This window comes from Myxine glutinosa, chromosome 2 (assembly GCF_964187855.1).
Source record: "Myxine glutinosa chromosome 2, kmMyxGlut1.1, whole genome shotgun sequence".
NCBI classification, from domain to species: Eukaryota; Metazoa; Chordata; class Myxini; order Myxiniformes; family Myxinidae; genus Myxine; species Myxine glutinosa.
Window position 1 is genome coordinate 18,106,845 of NC_136262.1, and position 19,001 is coordinate 18,125,845.

Sequence of the window (19,001 nt, forward strand, 5' to 3'; positions counted from 1 at the left end):
TGAACCATCCACACACGAGCAAGTCAAAAGTTATCACTTTGATCGACCTAATGTCCTTCCGTGTTGAAATTCCTTTGTAGAGAATTCATATTACAATAAAATATTAACACAGTGCTGTACATGCTTGGGAGTACTGTACACCCAAAAGCACGCTCCTCACATTCATGCCGTTTGACACTGCTGTGCATTATACCGACATGGCCGTTAGTGCCAGCTTCAACAGTTGGAATGAATATCCTCCCTCCACTTGCACTGACGTGAAAAACTCCATACGCGACAACTTACTGGAATTATTATATTAATATTAATAGCAAAAACAAGACAATTACAATGTTTGAGGTTATTGTCGACAGAAGAGATACCTTACGTTTTACATCCATTAATATAGCCAGGTAAAACGATTCAAAATAAAACGTTAATGACGTCATAACTGCATTGCGTTCGTCACAGATTGTTCGCACATTTGATCCCTGCTTCCGTCTGTAACTAAGGGAGACAAATGACAATCACTCTGCTGAGAACGTAATAAAGCCGCTGGTTCACAAGCCAAGCACTGGCTCATTCGAGCGTTTAACAGAGCGAGGGTGAAGAGCTCTATTGAGCAAAGTGACTGATTTTTCGCGGATATTTCGCGGATTTTCGGTAAATGCGAAGATGGCGACTCGTGGGCGCCGAAATGTTGCGACAGGTGGTCCTCAGCGAACCCACGTGAGTTTCTGTTTTGTTTTCTCTCAAATAACGAAAATGCGCTTATTGTGTGTTCGGTCGTGGGTCGTTTGATGACGGGAAATGCAACTCGTCTATTACGATATTTCTCCTCCCTCTGACCTATTGCGATATTTCTCTTGCTGTACAGGAAGAAAAAAGGAATATTCTGCCGAAGATTGCCAAGCAGTGTTTGGACCCAAGGCCACCTCCTGGTAGGCCTACTCGTGCTGGCCTTGCTCAAAAGGTAAGTCCACTTTTTTCTCTTTTTTTGCCCTCAACAGCTGTCAAGGCTCTTGGAAGAGTGAAACGACAGGATGTGGCAGGCAAACAATAACGAGCAGATGCATCAATAACTTGAGGGTTGGTCGCCAGAGGAGGGGTCTGTATTCATCCCAATGTTTTTTGTCCGGCTCGTTTGGCTGTGTCTTGGTGGGTTTGGGTTTTTTAGGAGCAGCAGCTGAAATCCGAATCTAATCCATGTTCGTCCTGATGACTTTAGCTTTGCTATTTGCTTAGTTATATAACTCAGGCTCACCGTTTTCAGCCTTCAGCCCAAATTGGGCGAAAGGTTATTGTCGTCACGAGCGTCGTCGCGGGCGTGGGAGGGGGAGGGGAGAGGGAGGGGGAGGGGAGAGGGAGGGGAGGAGAGGGGGGAGGGATGGGAGGGGAGAGGAGTGGGAGGGGGAGGTGGAGGGGGAGGGGGGAGGGGAAGGGTAGGGGGAGGGGGAGGGGGGAAAGGGAGGGGGAGGAGGGAAGGGGAGGGGAGGGATATAGATGGTTACTGGTAATTGATCACATCCAGAAATGATGTAATGTAATCCACACAATTTATGTACTTTACATAACGTTAATAGGAATACATGGCCGTGTAGATGGGAAATACAGTTTGTTTGAAATAAATCACAAATATCAGATGAAAGTGAAAAAAAACCTATGTGGTGTGAATGGCAATGTTCCTCGCTGAAATGTGAAAAACTGAATTACGTGCGAACGCATAACTGTGAGATTATGGCGGCAAAGTTGGAACATCACGTGATCCTAGCAGAAGTACCCGGCATTGCCGGGTGGGGGAGGGGAGACCCATACATTCCCAACCCGTACATTCGCCCTCTCGACTCAAGCTCGTATTCGATTCGTATTCGAAATCGAAAGGGGAAATCCTTCGTATTCGAATTCGTAAACACGAAATATGAATTAAAATTTAATTCATATCGCACAAAATCGACACAAAACACGGTCGCATAAAGGTGAAAAACGCAATCGCTTTTCGCCCTGAATCACGTGCAAACGTGTGACGTGTGACGGGATGGAACATCACGTGATCGCTCTGAGCGAATCAACGAGCTGCTCGCACTGGCTGAGATTAGCGGGTACTTCACTGAAATGCGCTGAGGTAAATATGAATAAAAAATATGGATCTCGTCAAATATGGTCTCAGCCATGTTCGTCCCAGGCTCAATGGCCATGTCTATGCCAAATATCAAGCACGTGAGCCTCTCCGTTTCGGAGTCTATCGGTAACATTACACACACACGCACACACACACACACACAAACTGTGTTTTATATATACTAGGGCATGCCCGTACGTGGGTGCCCGTTCCTTGCCAAAAAAAAAAAAAAACGCTACCCGTACGCTCTACCCCGCCCGTACGCCCGTAAACAAAAAAAACAACGCTCTTCGCTTCCGCCCTTCGCTCTGACTGAATTGGGAGAAATAATGCGCATAAGAAATCGAGAAATTATTATTTTCTCCGGAAGAAATCGAATTACGAACCGTAATGGCGCACGCGCTGGGCTCGGCTCGCTGCTCGCTCTCACATCGGCCACGCCTACGCAATAACGCGTTCTGTGATTGGCTGCCGGAAGTGCAGTCCTCACTGTCCGGAAGGTCGCAAATCGCAGTTACGATGAATCGCAAATTAGTTTTAATTAGTTTTAAAACATAGTTTAACGGCAACATAGTTTGCCGACGGGAAATAAATGAATACGCTCTCAAATGTGCCATCCGAGGCAGAGTCTGTTCGCCACGTTCGGCACACGTGATAGCTCGCTGCTCTCTGATTGGTTGAATCGTTTTTTGGACATAGCTCGGTAACTACTTCTGCGATTAATTTAAAACCTTGAAAAGGCACATCCTCGGGTCCCCAGCAATATACCTGGCAAGTTTCAAGTATATCGGACCGGTAGTTGTCGAGAAACAGCGGTCACAGACAAACATACAAACATACAAACATACAAACAAACATACACACAGAGATTAGTGGAATTATAGATACTAGGGCATGCCCGTACTATATCTATATCTAAAATTATATCCCCCCCTCTATTTACATGAAATGGTTTGGTCCATGAAATGTTTTGGTTCATTCGCAACGCCAAAGCGAACGGCGAACGCTTTACATGAAATGGTTTGGTCCATGAAATGTGTTGGTTCATTCGCAACGCCAAAGCGAACGGCGAACGGCTTGCGAGTACAGTGACAATCCCCCCCCCCTCTATTTAGATGAAATGGTTTTTATTAGTTTTAAAACATAGTTTAACGCCAACATAGCGCCAACATAGTTTGCAAACGTGAAATAAATGAATACGCTCTCAAATGTGCCATCCGAGGCAGAGTGTGTCCGCCACGTTCGGCACACGCGATAGTTCGCTGCTCTCTGATTGGTTGAATCGTTTTTTGGACATAGCTCGGTAAGTAATTGTCCGATTAATATGAAACCTTGAAAAGGCACATCCTCGGGTCCCCAGCAATATACCTGGCAAGTTAAAAGTATATCGGACCCGTGGTTGTCGAGAAACAGCGGTCACAGACAAACAAACGTACAAACAGAGATTACTGGAATTATAGATAGATATATATATATATATATATATATATATATATATATATATATATATTGTTACGGATCTCAGAGACGGCACTCCCCTTAGCAAGGGGGGGTTAATCCCCTTGGCATGTTAAGCTGGCCGTCTCTAGTCCTGGTACTTATAACGTCCTTCCCGGCGCGGCGTTAGGTAGGGTTTGCTAGGCCTAGGAGTTCGCTGCTACCTAAGTACTAACGCCAGCCGGAAACGAGGGAATAACTCCCGCTCGAACCACGGATATGGTGGAAAATGCCGAGCGGATAGCAATCCGCGATCTGAGCTATTAACAATCGGACTAAACCTGATTCTAGCGGTTTCAATCGTGCCACGTTTACCCAATGATGGAAAGGACGGATGTGATCGGATGGAGAGGAAACCAGAAGGTAGGAAGAACAAAGATGGCTTTATTAACAAATATACAGAAAGAAGAGGAAACGAAAGGAATATACAAGAAAGGAAGAGGAAGAAGGACACAGGGCAGTCTTAAAAACAGTCTTAACCTAGGACCCCAGACAAACATACACTCACACGGGGATTGTAGCTGGTAGATGGTCAGGTAGAGGGTCCAGGCTCCAGTCGACTCCCGTCCAGGCTCCGGTTCCGCGGGCGAAACCCGGCAGGCAGCTCCGCGTATCGTTGGACCTTGTATATAGCGGGGGGAAAGCTGGTGTCCTTCGTACGTAATATTTGTACGGTCGTGCTAAACGCACCCTCTCCAAGTTCTCTTAGCGCCAGCGAGTGAGTCCTCTTCCAAATGTGCGCTCCGTATCAGTCTTTTGAAGCAACCAGCGCTCCCGACAAGTAGTCCGTTTTCAATGCACTCTCCCGACCAAGTCCGTCTGTCATGCACGCTGCCGACCAAGTCCGTTGCAAAAGTGCGCTCCTGGATAAGTCCGTGAAAGGGCTTTGCACTCGCCTTTTTATAACGCTCCGCGCGATCACTCCGCGAGCCAAAAAGCCACGCCTGCCAGCAATGTTACATCAGCCCTGGTTGGCTGGTGAGGGCTTACAGGCCACGCCTTTGATGGCTGGTTGACATGCCCACACCTTCTTCTTGCCGGTCCGCCCCTTTTCTCGGGCCTAACCACATGGCTTATGGCGTCGTTTGAGCGAGCTTCAGCTCAAGGCAGCGAACGCTGCTAACGCAGGCGCGTAATGGCGTCGCTTGGAGAGAGAGGTTGGCAAAATGGCCGGAATTGGATTGGGGACCTACTCTTATTTGATTAACGCAACGCAGATTCAACTATTGGAAACCCGGCCTTATCTAAAACACATAATAATGAAATAACTGGAATTTCTAAGGTGGCCTACGTGTTGCTTGTGGCCTAACTAGGGGTGCTACCTTTAACCGTTAATGTCATATATACAAGTGATGTCATATTTACAAGTGTGGGTTCTAAAACCGCAACAATATATATACTGTATATGTTTATATATATATGTTTATATATATACACCACCGGTCAAAAGTTTTAGAACACCTCAATTTTTCCAGTTTTTATTGAAATTTACGCAGTTTAATGTCTCAATGTACTCTGAAATTAAGCATAGAACAAATAAACAATTGGAGATAAAAAATAAATCATAGAATCATTTTGTTTAACAAAATTTCATTTAAATTTTAGACTCGGCAAAGTAGCCACCTTTTGCAGATATAACTGCCGAACACACTCGTGGCATTCTTTCTACAATGGAAATCAAATATTGTTCGGGAAGTTCTTCCCAACACTGTTGCAGAAGTTCCCACAAATGTGTTGCACTTGTAGGTTGCTTTGCTTTCACCTCTCCTCTCCGCTCCCACCTTTTGTTCATATGTGTTCTGTACCGTCCTCCAAACAGTGATGACTCCATTTACATTTCACTGTCTGACAGCATGGACCAACTTCTATCCACTCATCCCAACTCTCTCTTCCTCATACTTACCTCAAATGGCTACACAGTTGATATCGCACGTGACAAAGCCGAATGCCTCAACTCTGTGTTTGCCTCAAAATCTTTAGTCCCAAACCCATCTCTCTCTGTTCCCACCTTTCCCAGTCGAACCCAACTGCTCATGGACTCTGTGTCCTTCTCTCCTGACAAGGTGGAGGAGTTTTTGTCTAACCTCGACTCTGATTCTGCAACTGGACCAGACGGCATCAGCCCACGGGTCCTAAAATCCTGCTCTCCCGCTCTATCTCACCCTCTCTCTGTTCTTTTCACCCTCTCTTTTGCTCAAGGTCATCTGCCAGCATCCTGGAAATCAGCAAACATTACCGCTTTACACAAAAAGGTGCAAAAACAGATCCTTGCAACTACAGACCAATCAGCCTGCTCCCAATTATCAGCAAAGTCATGGAATCCATCATTGCTTCGGATATGAAATCTTTCCTCTTCTCCAATGGCTTGATCTCTGATCATCAATTTGGTTTCAGACCAGGTCACTCTACTCTTGACATGCTGCTTCTGCTGTCTCAACAATGGATGGAGGTCCTCAATGCCAAACAGGATATCAGAGCTGTCTCCCTTGACATATCACGTGCCTTCGATACGGTCTGGCACCCAGCTCTGCTCACCAAACTCTCCTCCTATGGTATCCATGGAAATCTCCATGCATGGCTTGTGGGCTTTTTCTATGGTCGTAGTCAACGTGTGGCCCTGAATGGATTTCTCTCATCTCCCCTTCCTGTTCAGGCTGGAGTTCCCCAAGGCAGTGTTCTGGGCCCTGTGCTTTTTCTGGTCTTTATCAATGATCTCTCTGACTCTCTGGAAAAGCCTCTCTATCTCTTTGCTGATGTCTCCACTCTCTGCCGCTCCATTCCTCTTCCCTCAGATCGGCAGTCTGCAGCCTCCTCACTCTCTGAAGACCTGGACAAAATCACAGACTGGTCGAACAACTGGAACATGTCTTTCAATCCTGACAAATCTCACACTCTTACTACGTCTCTCCGAAAGGATCGACTGGACAACCCTCCCATCTACTTTCTCAACAATCCTCTCCAAGAAGTTCTATCGCTCAAGCTTTTAGGTCTCACTATCTGCCATGATCTTTCTTGGGAAAACCACATTTCCAAGCTGGCCTCCAAAGCCAGTCGCTGACTGGGCATCCTCCGTTGTGCGAAGTCCTTCCTAGGCACACCTGGGCTCCTCACCACATACAAGGCTTTCATCCGCAGCTCAATGGAATACTGTTCCCCCCTCTGGGCTGGTGCTCCTGCCTCACACCTTGCTCGGCTTCACGCTGTTGAGGCCAAAGCTTTCAGAATCATTGGAATCTCCTGCGATGTAGTCAACACCGAGGGCCTTTCACTCACTCACCGCAGGCAGGTTGGTGGTCTTTCTGTCTTCTACCGACTCCTCTCCGGCCTTGCTCCCCCAGCTCTCTCTGTGCTCTGTCCCCCCAATATTCCTTCAGGTCGCACAAGATCTGCCTGCAACCCTCTTATGGTTAAACTGCCAAAGTCTAGGCTCTCTGCTCACCTTCACTCTTTCATTCCCCTTTTCTCCCGCCTCTGGAACAAACTCCCCCACTCCCTTCAATCCCACTCCTCCCTCCAGGTCTTTAAAACAGCTGTTCACCACCATCTCTTATCTTCCCCCATTGAAAACCTTGATCTTTTCTACCCCCGGTAATTCACCCCAGAGCCCTTGCAGTGTTCATATGTTTTATTCCTCTCCCACCTCCCCCCAAGTCCTCCCGATGTCCCTGCTCTCAAATGTTGTGTTTGTGTCCTCCCCCCTCTTCCCCCTCTCTTTTGTGTCCTTCCCCCTCTCTCCCCATCTTGTCTGCCGCTCCCCTTGTTTTTTGTGTTTTGTGTGTCGGTTTGTCTTTTTGTGTAATTAAAGTTAGCTCTTTCACGAGCCTCGATCTTGTATACAACAACAACAACAACAACAAGAACAACAACAACAAAAACAAATAAAAAAATTAAGTGAAGCGCAGCTTAGTTATCGTTCGCGTTACAGTTCGGTGCACGTGCATATACAAATATAGAGATACGTAAACACACAAGCATATATTCATATACCATTTATATTCATATAATAAAGTTATATATTTATTTACATATTTATATAAATGACATAAAGGTAGAATGAAAGAATGAGTGAATGAATGAATGAATGGGTTACGGGTAATGATTTGATTGGGTTGATGTAGGAACATTCTTTAATCATCAAAATTTATGCCATGAGGGATTTTTGTCCGAAGTTTACGTATCCAAAAGGACTCGCGTTTCAGAATCGTGGTGTGTGATCGATTTGTGATTGATTCAATGGCAGAGATTTGAATGTCATTTATAGAGTGATCCGGTTGATTAAAGTGTATCGTGTAAGGTAGAGATTTGCCCTGACTGGTGTGGAAGTTATTGATTTCTGACCGGGTGTTATTAAATCGTGTGTAGAGTGTATTCTCAGTTTTTCTAACATATTGTTTGGTGCACTTTTGGCAAGTGATTAGGTATATGACCCATGTAGATTTGCAGTTCATATAGGAGGTGATGGGGAATTTTTACCAGTGCTGGAACTACAAAATTTGTTTACTTCTCGTAAATGCTTGTGAATAATACATTTTTTTGCTGTGCATTTATAGAAGCCAGGGATCCTAGTTTGTTTGTTGTGGGGCTGTGGGTGCTTTGCTTTTACCAAGAGGTCCCTGAGTGTCCGACCACGTCAAAATGATGTTAGTGGAGGGTGAGGAAATGTGGTGCCGAGTGTTTCTGATTGATGGAGGAGAAGAAGGGCCTTATTCAGAATACTTGGCAATTGGGATGAGGTCGGAGAGTAGGTGGTTACCAGTGGAACACGGTTAGTTGCAGGTTTGGGTTTGTAAATCAGAAGGTCTGCTCTCGGTATGCGTTTTGCTCGGTTTATTGCTTCTTTCACAGAGTGAGGGTCATAGTTTCTTGCAATGAAGTGTGTTTCTATTTGGCAGAGAGAAGTTTCTTCTGCCATTTTTGTTCAGCAAATGCGTCTTACTCTGAGTGCTTGACTGTTTGGTATGCTTGCAGTTGTATGTTTAGGATGAGATGAAGAAGGGAGAAGGTAAGAGTTTGGTGTATAGTTGTGTTTCGAGTCAGTTATTTTGAAGCGTGAGTGATGTGTCGAGAAAGTGAACTTCGGACTGTGAGCTGTTGAATGTAAACTTGATGGTCGGATGAATCAAATTTAATTCATTTTGGAATTGTGTGAGACCACGGGGGATTTTGACCAGATGAACTGGATGTCATCAATATAACGTACCCAGGATTTTTCCAGGATGCCGTGATGAGGTTGTGCATAGATCTTGGCCTCGATCATTCCCATGAAGATGTTAGCGTACGATGGTGCAACAGGGGTACCCACAGCGAGCGGTACCTTGAGTTTGAATGTAATGTTGTCCGTTGAATTGGAAATTATTCAGTTTGAGTGTCAGTTCTAATAGGCGCATAAGGTCTTGAGTAGGTGGTATTGGGACTTGTCGTGTATCTAGTGCTTTGTGGCATGCAGACAGGCCTTCTGAATGTGGAATATTAGTGTAGAGGGATGTAACATCTGCTGTGACTAAAATAGTTTGGGAGTTGAAAGGTGAGTATATTCTGTTCAATCCTTGGATGTGGGTCAGAAAACTGGTTGTGTCCTTGAGGTATGAGGAGAGATTCATCACGAGAGGACATAAATGACAACACAACAACATGCATTTTAAGGCCATTTTCCCTGCTAGAGCGGGGGTTAGCCTTGCGGTCCCCATGACAATCTTCTCCATCTTGCCCTATTTTCTGCATCTCTCCTTGTTAACCCCCTTGCCCGCATTTCTTCTTCCACAATCTTTAGCCAAGTCTTTCTCGGTCTTCCCCGTCCTCGACTTCCTTCTACATTCATTTCCACCACTCTTCTCAACCAGTCACTTTCATCCTTCCTCAACACATGACCAAACCATCTCAACCTGATCCTCTTCACAACATCAAGCACAGGCTCTATTCCCATCATTTTTCGCAATTCATCATTTGTCTTCCTCTCTCTCAACGATACATCGAACCATTCGCATTTCCACCCTTTCCAACCTTCGTTGCTGCTCTACGTTCATTACCCATGTCTCGCTCCCATAAATCAAAACACTTCTCACACATGCAGCATACACGTTTCCCTTCAGCTTCAACGACACTCCCCTCCTCATCAGCACGCCATTCAGTTCCCGAAACTTCTTCCATGCACATCTCACTCTAGCAACCGTTGCGGTGTCTGATCCACCTTCTCCATTCAGCATGTCTCCGAGGCAGCAAAATGTTTTCACACCTTCCAGCTTCACGCCGTCTCCAAGATCAACTCAACATTTCCTCCATCTGCAGCTCCCTCTGTGCACACCTTACATTTGAATGTAGCTGCCACACTGGTTAATGACCCTCTCAGACCACTACATTTTTGATGAACCCACTCAGCGCACATTGTACATTGAATGGAGTTCACTCCGACACCCTTCCTGCACACAGCACAGGGCCACTTCCCAGTTATTTCCACCTTCCCAGTTATTTCCACCAATCTGTGCATGAGAGGAAGAGGAGATGAGAGAAACCCATTCAGGGCCACACGTTGACGACGACTAGAGAGGAAGTCTGCCAGCCATGCGTGGAGATTTCCATGGATACCAAAGGAGGAGAGTTTGGTGAGCAGAGCGGGGTGCCAGACCGTGTCGAAGGCACGTGATATGTCGAGGGAGACAGCTCTAATTTCCTGTTTGGCATTGAGGACCTCCATCCATTGTTGAGACAGCAGAAGCAGCATGTCCAGAGTAGAGTGACCTGGTCTGAAACCAAATTGATGATCAGAGATCAAGCCATTGGAGAAGAGGAAAGATTTCATATCCGAAGCAATGATGGATTCCATGACTTTGCTGATAATTGGGAGAAGGCTGATTGGTCTGTAGTTGCTAGGATCTGTTTTTGCACCTTTTTTGTGCAAAGCGGTGATGTTGGCTGATTTCCAAGCAGATGGCAGTTGACCTTGAGCAAAAGAGAGGGTGAAGAGAACAGAGAGAGGGTGAGATAGAGCAGCAGAGCAGGATTTTAGGACCCGTGGGCTGATGCCGTCGGGTCCAGTTGCAGAATCAGAGTCGAGGGTTGACAGAAACTTTTCCACCTTGTCAGGAGGAAAGGACACGGAGTCCAGGAGCAGCAGGGTACGACTGGGTATGGTGGGTACAGAGAGGGATGGGTTTGGGACACAAGATTTAGAGGCAAACACAGAGTTGAGGCATTCAGCTTTTTCACGTGCGGAGTCAGCTGTGTAGCCGTTTGAGGTAAGGGAGGGGATGGAGGGGGAACAAACACCAGAAACGGATTTGACCAGACGCCACCAGGATTTGGAAGAGGGAGACAGATAAGAGAGTTCGGTCTTGAGAATGGAGAGATATTGTTTCCTGGCTCTCCTGAGGGTGGACACACACTTGTTTCGGGCTTTGTGAAAGGAAATGAGATTTCCTTCCGTTGGATTTGCTTTCCAGGAGACGAAGGCAAGTTGTTTCTGGGCAACAGCCTCACCACAAGATTCCGTGTACCATGGACGGGAGGAAGGGTATGACAACTGAAGACGAGATGGGATAAATCTGTGCATGAGAGAGAGCAATTTACTTTGGAAGAATTCCCAGGATGAGTTGATGTCAGAGGTGGTAGAGATGGGAGACCAGTCCAGATGATTGATGGCTGCTTGAAGACCATGCCAGTTGGCCTGAGTGAAATGCCAGACTCGTCGACGCTGAGCAGGCTCCCTGAGGATGGTCAGAGAGATGTCCACTTTAACAAGGACATGATCAGATGATCCGATCGGAGCAGAAGAAGAGCAGCAGACATTTTCAGGGAAGTTAGTCATAACCAAGTCCAGAAGAGAAGATGTTCCGTTGACTGAGATCCGGGTCGGGAAATTGACAGATTGTGTCAGTCCCAGTGAGTCGCAGAAGTCCTTTGCTGAAGAGCCATGGCTGGTGAGAGAGGTACCCACACCCAGCCAACTGGCATGGTGACAATTGAAATCACCACATATGAGGAAGAGAGAGTTGGGATGAGTAGATAGAAGTTGGTCCATATCATCAGACAGCGAGATGTAGATGGAGTCATCACTGTTTGGTGGACGGTACAACACACATATGAACAAGAGGTGGGAGCGAAGGGGAAGCCGTAGCCAGAGGTATTCCTGGGGGTGAGGTGGAGAGAGTGCAGTGCAGGGCGAGTGAGGAAGAGAGTTTTTGATAAAGATAGCAACCCCGCCTCCAGGACGAGGCTCAGGTCTATCATACCGGAGGAGGGAGTAGCCCGGGAGAGATACTATGGAATCAGAGACATCATAAAGGAGGAAAGTTTCTGTTAAGCAGATCACGTCTGGTTTGACAGAAGCAACCTGTATGGAGAGATCAGTTAAGTTTGAACGAAGGCCCCGGATGTTTGAGGTCCATACCGTTAATGAAGAGGAAGGGGGAGCATCAGATACAGAACAGGGGGGAGGAGGGGTAGGGTAAGATGTGGAAGAGGTGGAAGAGATAGGGAGAGCTGTTGAAGGTGTGTCAGAGATTTCAGAATAGCTCGGAGAAAGGGAAGGATGGGGCGGACAAAAGGTTTGATGGTGATTGGGTGAGCCACAATGAGGTGTTATTTGAGGAGGGGGAAGAGCGAGGCAGAAGGTTGGGGGAGATGGAGGTGAGAGTTTGAAGGGGGAAGAAGCGGGGAGGACGCTTTGAGGAGGGGGAGTGAGATGGGGGAAATTGAGAAGCAATGAGGGTGGGGAGATTTGAAGGGGAGGGGTGAGGGGGGAGTTTGGGAGGGAAGGGACAAGGGGAGGGATTTGAAAGGGATGGGATATGGGGGAGATTTGGAGGGGAAGGGTGAGGCAGGAGTCTAGGAGGGGAGGGGCGAGGGGGCGTCTTGGTGGGGAGGGGTTATGGGGAAGATTTGGAGGGGAGGGGTGAGATTGGATTTTTGAAAGTGTACGATTTATGGGAAAAAATTTGTGACAGAATTACCAAAACCCATAATTTTATCACTCCTGCCAAATTGCGTTTTTGTTATTTGTTCCATTGACTTAATGTAACATCCCTTTTGTGCCTTGCAGAAACAACCAATGCAATTTTTACCACCGTTGGTCAAGCAGCCAATAGGTGTGAAGGTGTCGGTGAAGCCGACATGGAAGACAACATTCTGTCGTGCTGGTTTGTCACACAAGGTAAACGAATATATTTTTTAATTCTGTCACTATCTCTCTCTATCTCCTTCTATCTCCCTCTATCCCCCTCTATCCTGCTCTATCTCTCTTTCACCAAATATATACAGTGCATTCAGAAAGTATTCAGACCACTTCACTTTTTTCACATTTTGTTATGTTGCAGCCTTATGCTGAAATCGTTTAAATTCGTTTTTTCCCTCATCAATCTACACTCAATACCCAATAATGACAAAGAGAAAACAGGATTTTAGAAAGTTTTGCAAATTTATTAAAAAGAAAAAACTGAATTATCACATTGACATAAGTATTCATACCCTTTGCTATGACACTTGAAATTTAGCTCAGGTGCCTCCCATTTCTCTTGATCATCTTTGAGATGTTTCTACACCTTGATGGGAGTCCACCTGTGGTAAATTCAATTGATTGGACATGATTTGGAAAGGCACACACCTGTGTATATAAGGTCTCACAGCTGACAATGCATATCAGAGCAAAAACCAAGCCATGAGGTTGAAGGAACTGCCTGCAGAGCTGAGAGACAGGATTGTGTCGAGGCACAGATCTGGGGAAGCCTACAAAAAAATCTCTGCTGCATTGAAGGTTCCCAAGAGCACAGTGGCCTCCATAATTCTTAAATGGAAGAAGTTTGGAACAGCCAGGACTCTTCCTAAAGCTGGCCGCCCGGCCAAACTGAGCAATCGGGGGAGAAGGGCCTTGGTAATAGAGGTGACCAAGAACCCGATGGTCACTCTGGCTGAGCTCCAGAGATCCTGTGTGGAGATGGGAGAAACTTCCAGACGGACAACCATCACTGCAACCCTCCACCGATCTGGGCTTAATGGCAGAGTGGCCAGACGGAAGCCTCTCCTCGGTGAAAGACACATGAAAGCCCGCTTTGAGTTTGCAAAAAAGCACCTAAAGGACTCTCAGACTGTGTGAAACAAGATTCTGTGGTTCTACCGAGTGCCCGTTCTAGTTTATAATATATTATTGTTTGTTTATAACCTGGTGTGGGTTTTTTTTTTTTTTTTTTTTTTTTGTATACAAGATCGAGGCTCGTGAAAGAGCGAACATTAATCACACAGAAAGACAAACCGACACATAAAACATATAACATCGGGAGCGGTAGACAAGATGGGGAGAGAGGGGGAAGGACACAAACACAACATCAGGGACCGAGAGACATGGAGACATGGAGAGATCTGAGAGAGGGCGAGGGCTTTGGGGGGGAGGGGGGGGGGCATGGGAAGGGGGCGGTGGGAGAGGTATAAAACATATGGACACTGCCAGGACTTCCAGGAAAGAAGTTGGAATTTCAAACAAGGTGGATCTGGGGTGAATTAGCGGGGGTAGAAAAGATCAAGGTTTTGGATGGGGGAAGATAAGAGATGGTGGTGAACAGCTGTTTTAAAGACCTGGAGGGAGGAGTGGGATTGAAGGGAGTGAGGGAGTTTGTTCCAGAGGCGGGAGAAAAGAGGAATGAAAGAGTGAAGGTGAGCAGAGAGCCGAGATTTCGGCAGTTTAACCATCAGAGGGTTGCTGGCAGATCTTGTGCGACCTGTAGGAATATTTGGGGGACAGAGCACAGAGAGAGCTGGGGGTGCAAGGCCGGAGAGGAGTCGGTAGAAGACAGAAAGACCACCTACCTGCCTGCGGTGAGTGAGTGAAAGGCCCTCAGAGATAGCTTCATCGCGGGAGATTCCAATAATTCTGAAAGCTTTGGTTTCAAAAGCGTGAAGCCGCATTATTGATTTGACTGTTTCATTTGCTGGTTCCATTGAGGGTTTCATTATTTGCTGGATTTCAACTAAGGATAACACATCTTTCTGCCGGGGACCCTCTCGGGGTTCGGAGGTCTACATCTACCAGAGGTAAGGGGGGGACCCCGTAACATATGTAACAAGCTTATTATCCCCTTTCTGGAACTGAGTGTTACAAATCAACAAATCAGCTCCATCAGCAAACTCCAAAATCCTTTCACCTTCTCCATTTCTCACACCATATCCGTAACCCCCATGAACTCCCTCAAAACCGTCCATACTCCTTCCCACATGTCCATTTAGGTCTCCTCCTCCCACAACAACTTCCTCATCTTTCACGTTTTCCATCAGCTTCTCTATCGCACACCAGAACTTGTCCTCTTCATCGCTCCGACCAACCTGCGGAGCGTATCCCGAGATGACGTTCAGCAAGAGCTTTCCAATCATCATTTTCACCATCCACAACCTATCACTCACTCTAGTCACATTCACCACACTGTCTACAAACTCCTCAGAAAACAGGACACCAACACCATTCACGCCCTCCGGGCACCCTTGCCACACAAACTTGTATTTCTGTCCCTGCCTACCCTTCACCATTCTCACACCACTTCCCTTCCATCTCGTCTCTTGCATTGATATAAATAAAAAAAAAACCACCGTTTAGAGGCCATTTTTCCCCGCAAAGCGGGTGTTGGCCTTTTCGGGGACCGTGGTAGTTGTTGTTTTATTTGGTCCCCTTTTTGAAGCAATGTTTTACGGCCGGATGCCCTTCCTGACGCCAACCCTTTTTGCCGCCTTCAACGACAAACAGGGAATTACCAGTGAGCTGGTACTCAATTAGCCGACCTCGGAAGGATGACAGGCTGAGTCAACCCCCCTGGCATTAATTCGGCGATCGACCGAGATTCGAACCCAGGATTCGAGGATCCTAAGCCGGCACCCTAGCCGCTAGCCCAACACCAGGGATTTCTTGCATTGATATAGATGTTTGAAAATTGATAATAAACTTATCAATGACAATTTGAAAATTATCGTTTTTTTTTTTTGCCCTTCACGTGACTCGTGGTGGTCCCTCTCGGCTCTCCCCCCGTTGGTATTTTTGTGCACATAAGATTGTTCACGGTTCTGTTTAAATATTATTTAAATATGTATAACCTTTCCCCTTCAGTGTTTTACTCAGTGGTATTTTACAACACGCTGTTTTTCTTCCTATTTAAAAGGCTTTTCTCAATTTCCTCTCCAACTCATTCCACCTCAAAAAAAAGAAATTCAATATCTTATACGTCTCCCTCACTACATGGTCTAAATTCACAATCATTCCATCCCTCCTCCATCATTCTGAACCGGATTGCTAACTTGAAAATCACAACAAACCCAATTTGTTTTCAATGTTCGTCTTTCATTAATCATCCACTTTCTAAACTCCTCTCTTGCCCCTCCCATCCAAATCCCCTCCCCTTGCACCTACACTCCTAAACTCCCCCCTTGCCCCACCACTCTTAAACTCCCCCCCTACCCCTCCACTCCTGAACTCCCCCCTTGCCCTTCCCCTCCTAAACTCCCCCCTTGCCCTTCCCCTCCTAAACTCCCCCCTCACTCCTCCCCTTCAAAACTCCCCCCCAACCCCTCCCATTCAAATCTCCCCCCATACCATTCCTCTCCAATTCTCCCTCCTCTCCCCTCCTCCTCAAAGCTGCCTCCTCCCCACTTTGTCTCCCTTCTATCTCATACTTCCACCCCCCCCAACCTTCTTCTTTCCTCTGCCCCCCCTCAAACAACCCCTCACTGTGCCTCATCCCTTCACCTTCAAACCTTTCATCCTCCTCATCCTTCCCTTTCTTGGAACTCTTCTGCAATCGCTGACACACTAACAACTGCTCTCCCTACCTCACCCTCTCATCCTTCATCTTACCCTACTCCTCCCCTCCCCTGTCCTGTACCCGATGCTCCCCCTCTCTCTTCATTAACGGTATGGACCTCAAACATCCGGGGCCTTCGCTCAAACCTGACTGATCTCTCCATACAGGTTGCTTCTGACAATCCAGACTTGATCTGCTTAACAGAGACTTTCCTCCTTCAAGATGTCTCTGATTCCTTAATATCTCTTCCTGGTTACTCCCTCCTCCGGTATGATAGACCTGAGCCTCGGCCTGGTGGTGGGGTGGCTATCTTTATCAAAAACTCTCTTCCTCACTCTCCTTGCACTGCCCTCTCTCCTCCTCACCCCCAGGAGTACCTCTGGCTACGGCTTCCTCTCCGCTCCCACCTTTTGTTCATATGTGTTCTGTACCGTCCCCCAAACAGTGATGACTCCATCTACATTTCACTGTCTGACAACATGGACCAACTTCTATCCACTCATCCCAACTCTCTCTTCCTCATATGTGGTGACTTCAATTGTCATCATGCCACCTGGTTGGGTGTGGGTTCCTCTCTCACCAGTCATGGCACCTCAGCAAAGGACTTCTGTGACTCACTGGGATTGACACAATCTGTCAATTTCCCGACCCGGATCTCAGCCAATGGAGTATCTTCTCTTCTAGACTTGGTTATGACTAACTTCCCTGCTAATGTCTGCTGCTCTTCTTCTGCTCCAATCGGTTCTTCTGATCATGTGCTTGTCAAAGTGGACATCTCTCTGGCCATTCTCAGAGAGCCTCCTCAGCGTCGACGAGTCTGGCATTTCACTCAGGCCGACTGGGACGGTCTTCAAGCAGCCATCAATCGTCTGGATTGGTCTCGCATCTCCACTGCCTCTGACATCAATTCTTCCTGGGAATTCTTCCAAAGCAAACTGATCTCTCTCATGCACAGATTTATCCCATCTCGCCTTCAGTTGTCTTACCCTTCCTCCCGTCCATGGTACACTGAATCTTGTGGTGAGGCAGTTGCCCTGAAACAACTTGCCTTTGCCTCTTGGAAGGCTAATCCAACTGAAGGAAATCTCAGTTCCTTCCACCAAGCTCGGAACAAGTGTGTGTCTACCCTCAGGAGTGCCAGGAAGCACTATCTCTCCTCACTCAAGAATGAACTCTCAAACCTGTCTCCTTCCTCCAAATCCTGGTGGCGTCTGGTCAAATCCGTTTCTGGTGTTTGTTCCCCCTCCATCCCCTCCCTTACCTCAAATGGCCACACAGTTGACATCGCACGTGACAAAGCCGAATGCCTCAACTCTGTGTTTGCCTCAAAATCCTTAGTCCCAAACCCATCTCTCTCTGTTCCCACCTTTCCCAGTCGAACCAAACTGCTCCTGGACTCTGTGACCTTCTCTCCTGACAAGGTGGAGGAGTTTTTGTCAAACCTCGACTCTGATTCTGCAACTGGACCAGATGGCATCAGCCCACGGGTCCTAAAATCCTGCTCTGCCGCTCTATCTCACCCTCTCTCTGTTCTTTTCACCCTATCTTTTGCTCAAGGTCATCTGCCAGCATCCTGGAAATCAGCAAACATTACCGCTTTACACAAAAAAGGTGCAAAAACAGATCCTTGCAACTACAGACCAATCAGCCTGCTCCCAATTATCAGCAAAGTCATGGAATTCATCATTGCTTCGGATATGAAATCTTTCCTCTTCTCCAATGGCTTGATCTCTGATCATCAATTTGGTTTCAGACCAGGTCACTCTACTCTGGACATGCTGCTTCTGCTGTCTCAACAATGGATGGAGGTCCTCAATGCCAAACAGGAAATCAGAGCTGTCTCCCTTGACATATCACGTGCCTTCGATACGGTCTGGCACCCAGCTCTGCTCACCAAACTCTCCTCCTATGGTATCCATGGAAATCTCCATGCATGGCTTGCGGACTTCCTCTCTGGTCGTAGTCAACGTGTGGCCCTGAATGGATTTCTCTCATCTCCCCTTCCCGTTCAGGCTGGAGTTCCCCAAGGCAGTGTGCTGGGCCCTGTGCTTTTTCTGGTCTTTATCAATGATCTCTCCGACTCTCTGGAAAATCCTCTGTATCTCTTTGCTGATGACTCCACTCTCTGCCGCTCCATTCCTCTTCCCTCAGATCGGCAGTCTGCAGCCTCCTCACTCTCTGAAGACCTGGACAAAATCACAGACTGGTCAAACATGTGGAACATGTCTTTCAATCCTGACAAATCTCACACTTTTACTATGTCTCTATGACGGAAGCCTCTCCTCAGTGAAAAACACATGAAAGCCCGCTTGGAGTTTGCAAAAAAGCACCTAAAGGACTCTCAGACTGTGTGAAACAAGATTCTGTGGGCTTTCTCTTTTACGTTTCCGTTTTACGATCCGTTTCTCTTTTACGTGTAACCTGTCCCGCTTTTACATAGTATTGTTCCCCCAGTGTGGTCGGTATTCTTCTTCCTCCTCTATCGTAGTGTTGTGGGTGGTAACTGAGACACGTGCATACAGTGCTGCACTGTACCTATCTCTCTCCACATCAACATTCCACTCCGTGGAATTCTAATAATTGCTTTATTTTCGGTTATTGTTGCCCTTTGTGATTTCAACCATGGCTGCCAAGTGGAA

The 19,001-nt window shown here is 46.9% G+C and overlaps 1 protein-coding gene across 1 annotated transcript in view; it reads left to right on the plus strand.

The window, feature by feature from the left end:
- The first annotated feature begins 508 nt into the window (after nt 1–508).
- Nucleotides 509–19,001, plus strand: part of LOC144890757 (uncharacterized) — a 127,649-nt gene continuing 109,156 nt past the window's right edge. Inside the window, exons 1-3 of the mRNA XM_078772566.1 lie at nt 509–708; nt 857–952; nt 12,630–12,740. Coding sequence (XP_078628692.1) covers nt 655–708; nt 857–952; nt 12,630–12,740 — 261 coding nt within the window. The 5' untranslated portion in view covers nt 509–654. The remainder of the gene's footprint in view (nt 709–856; nt 953–12,629; nt 12,741–19,001) is intronic.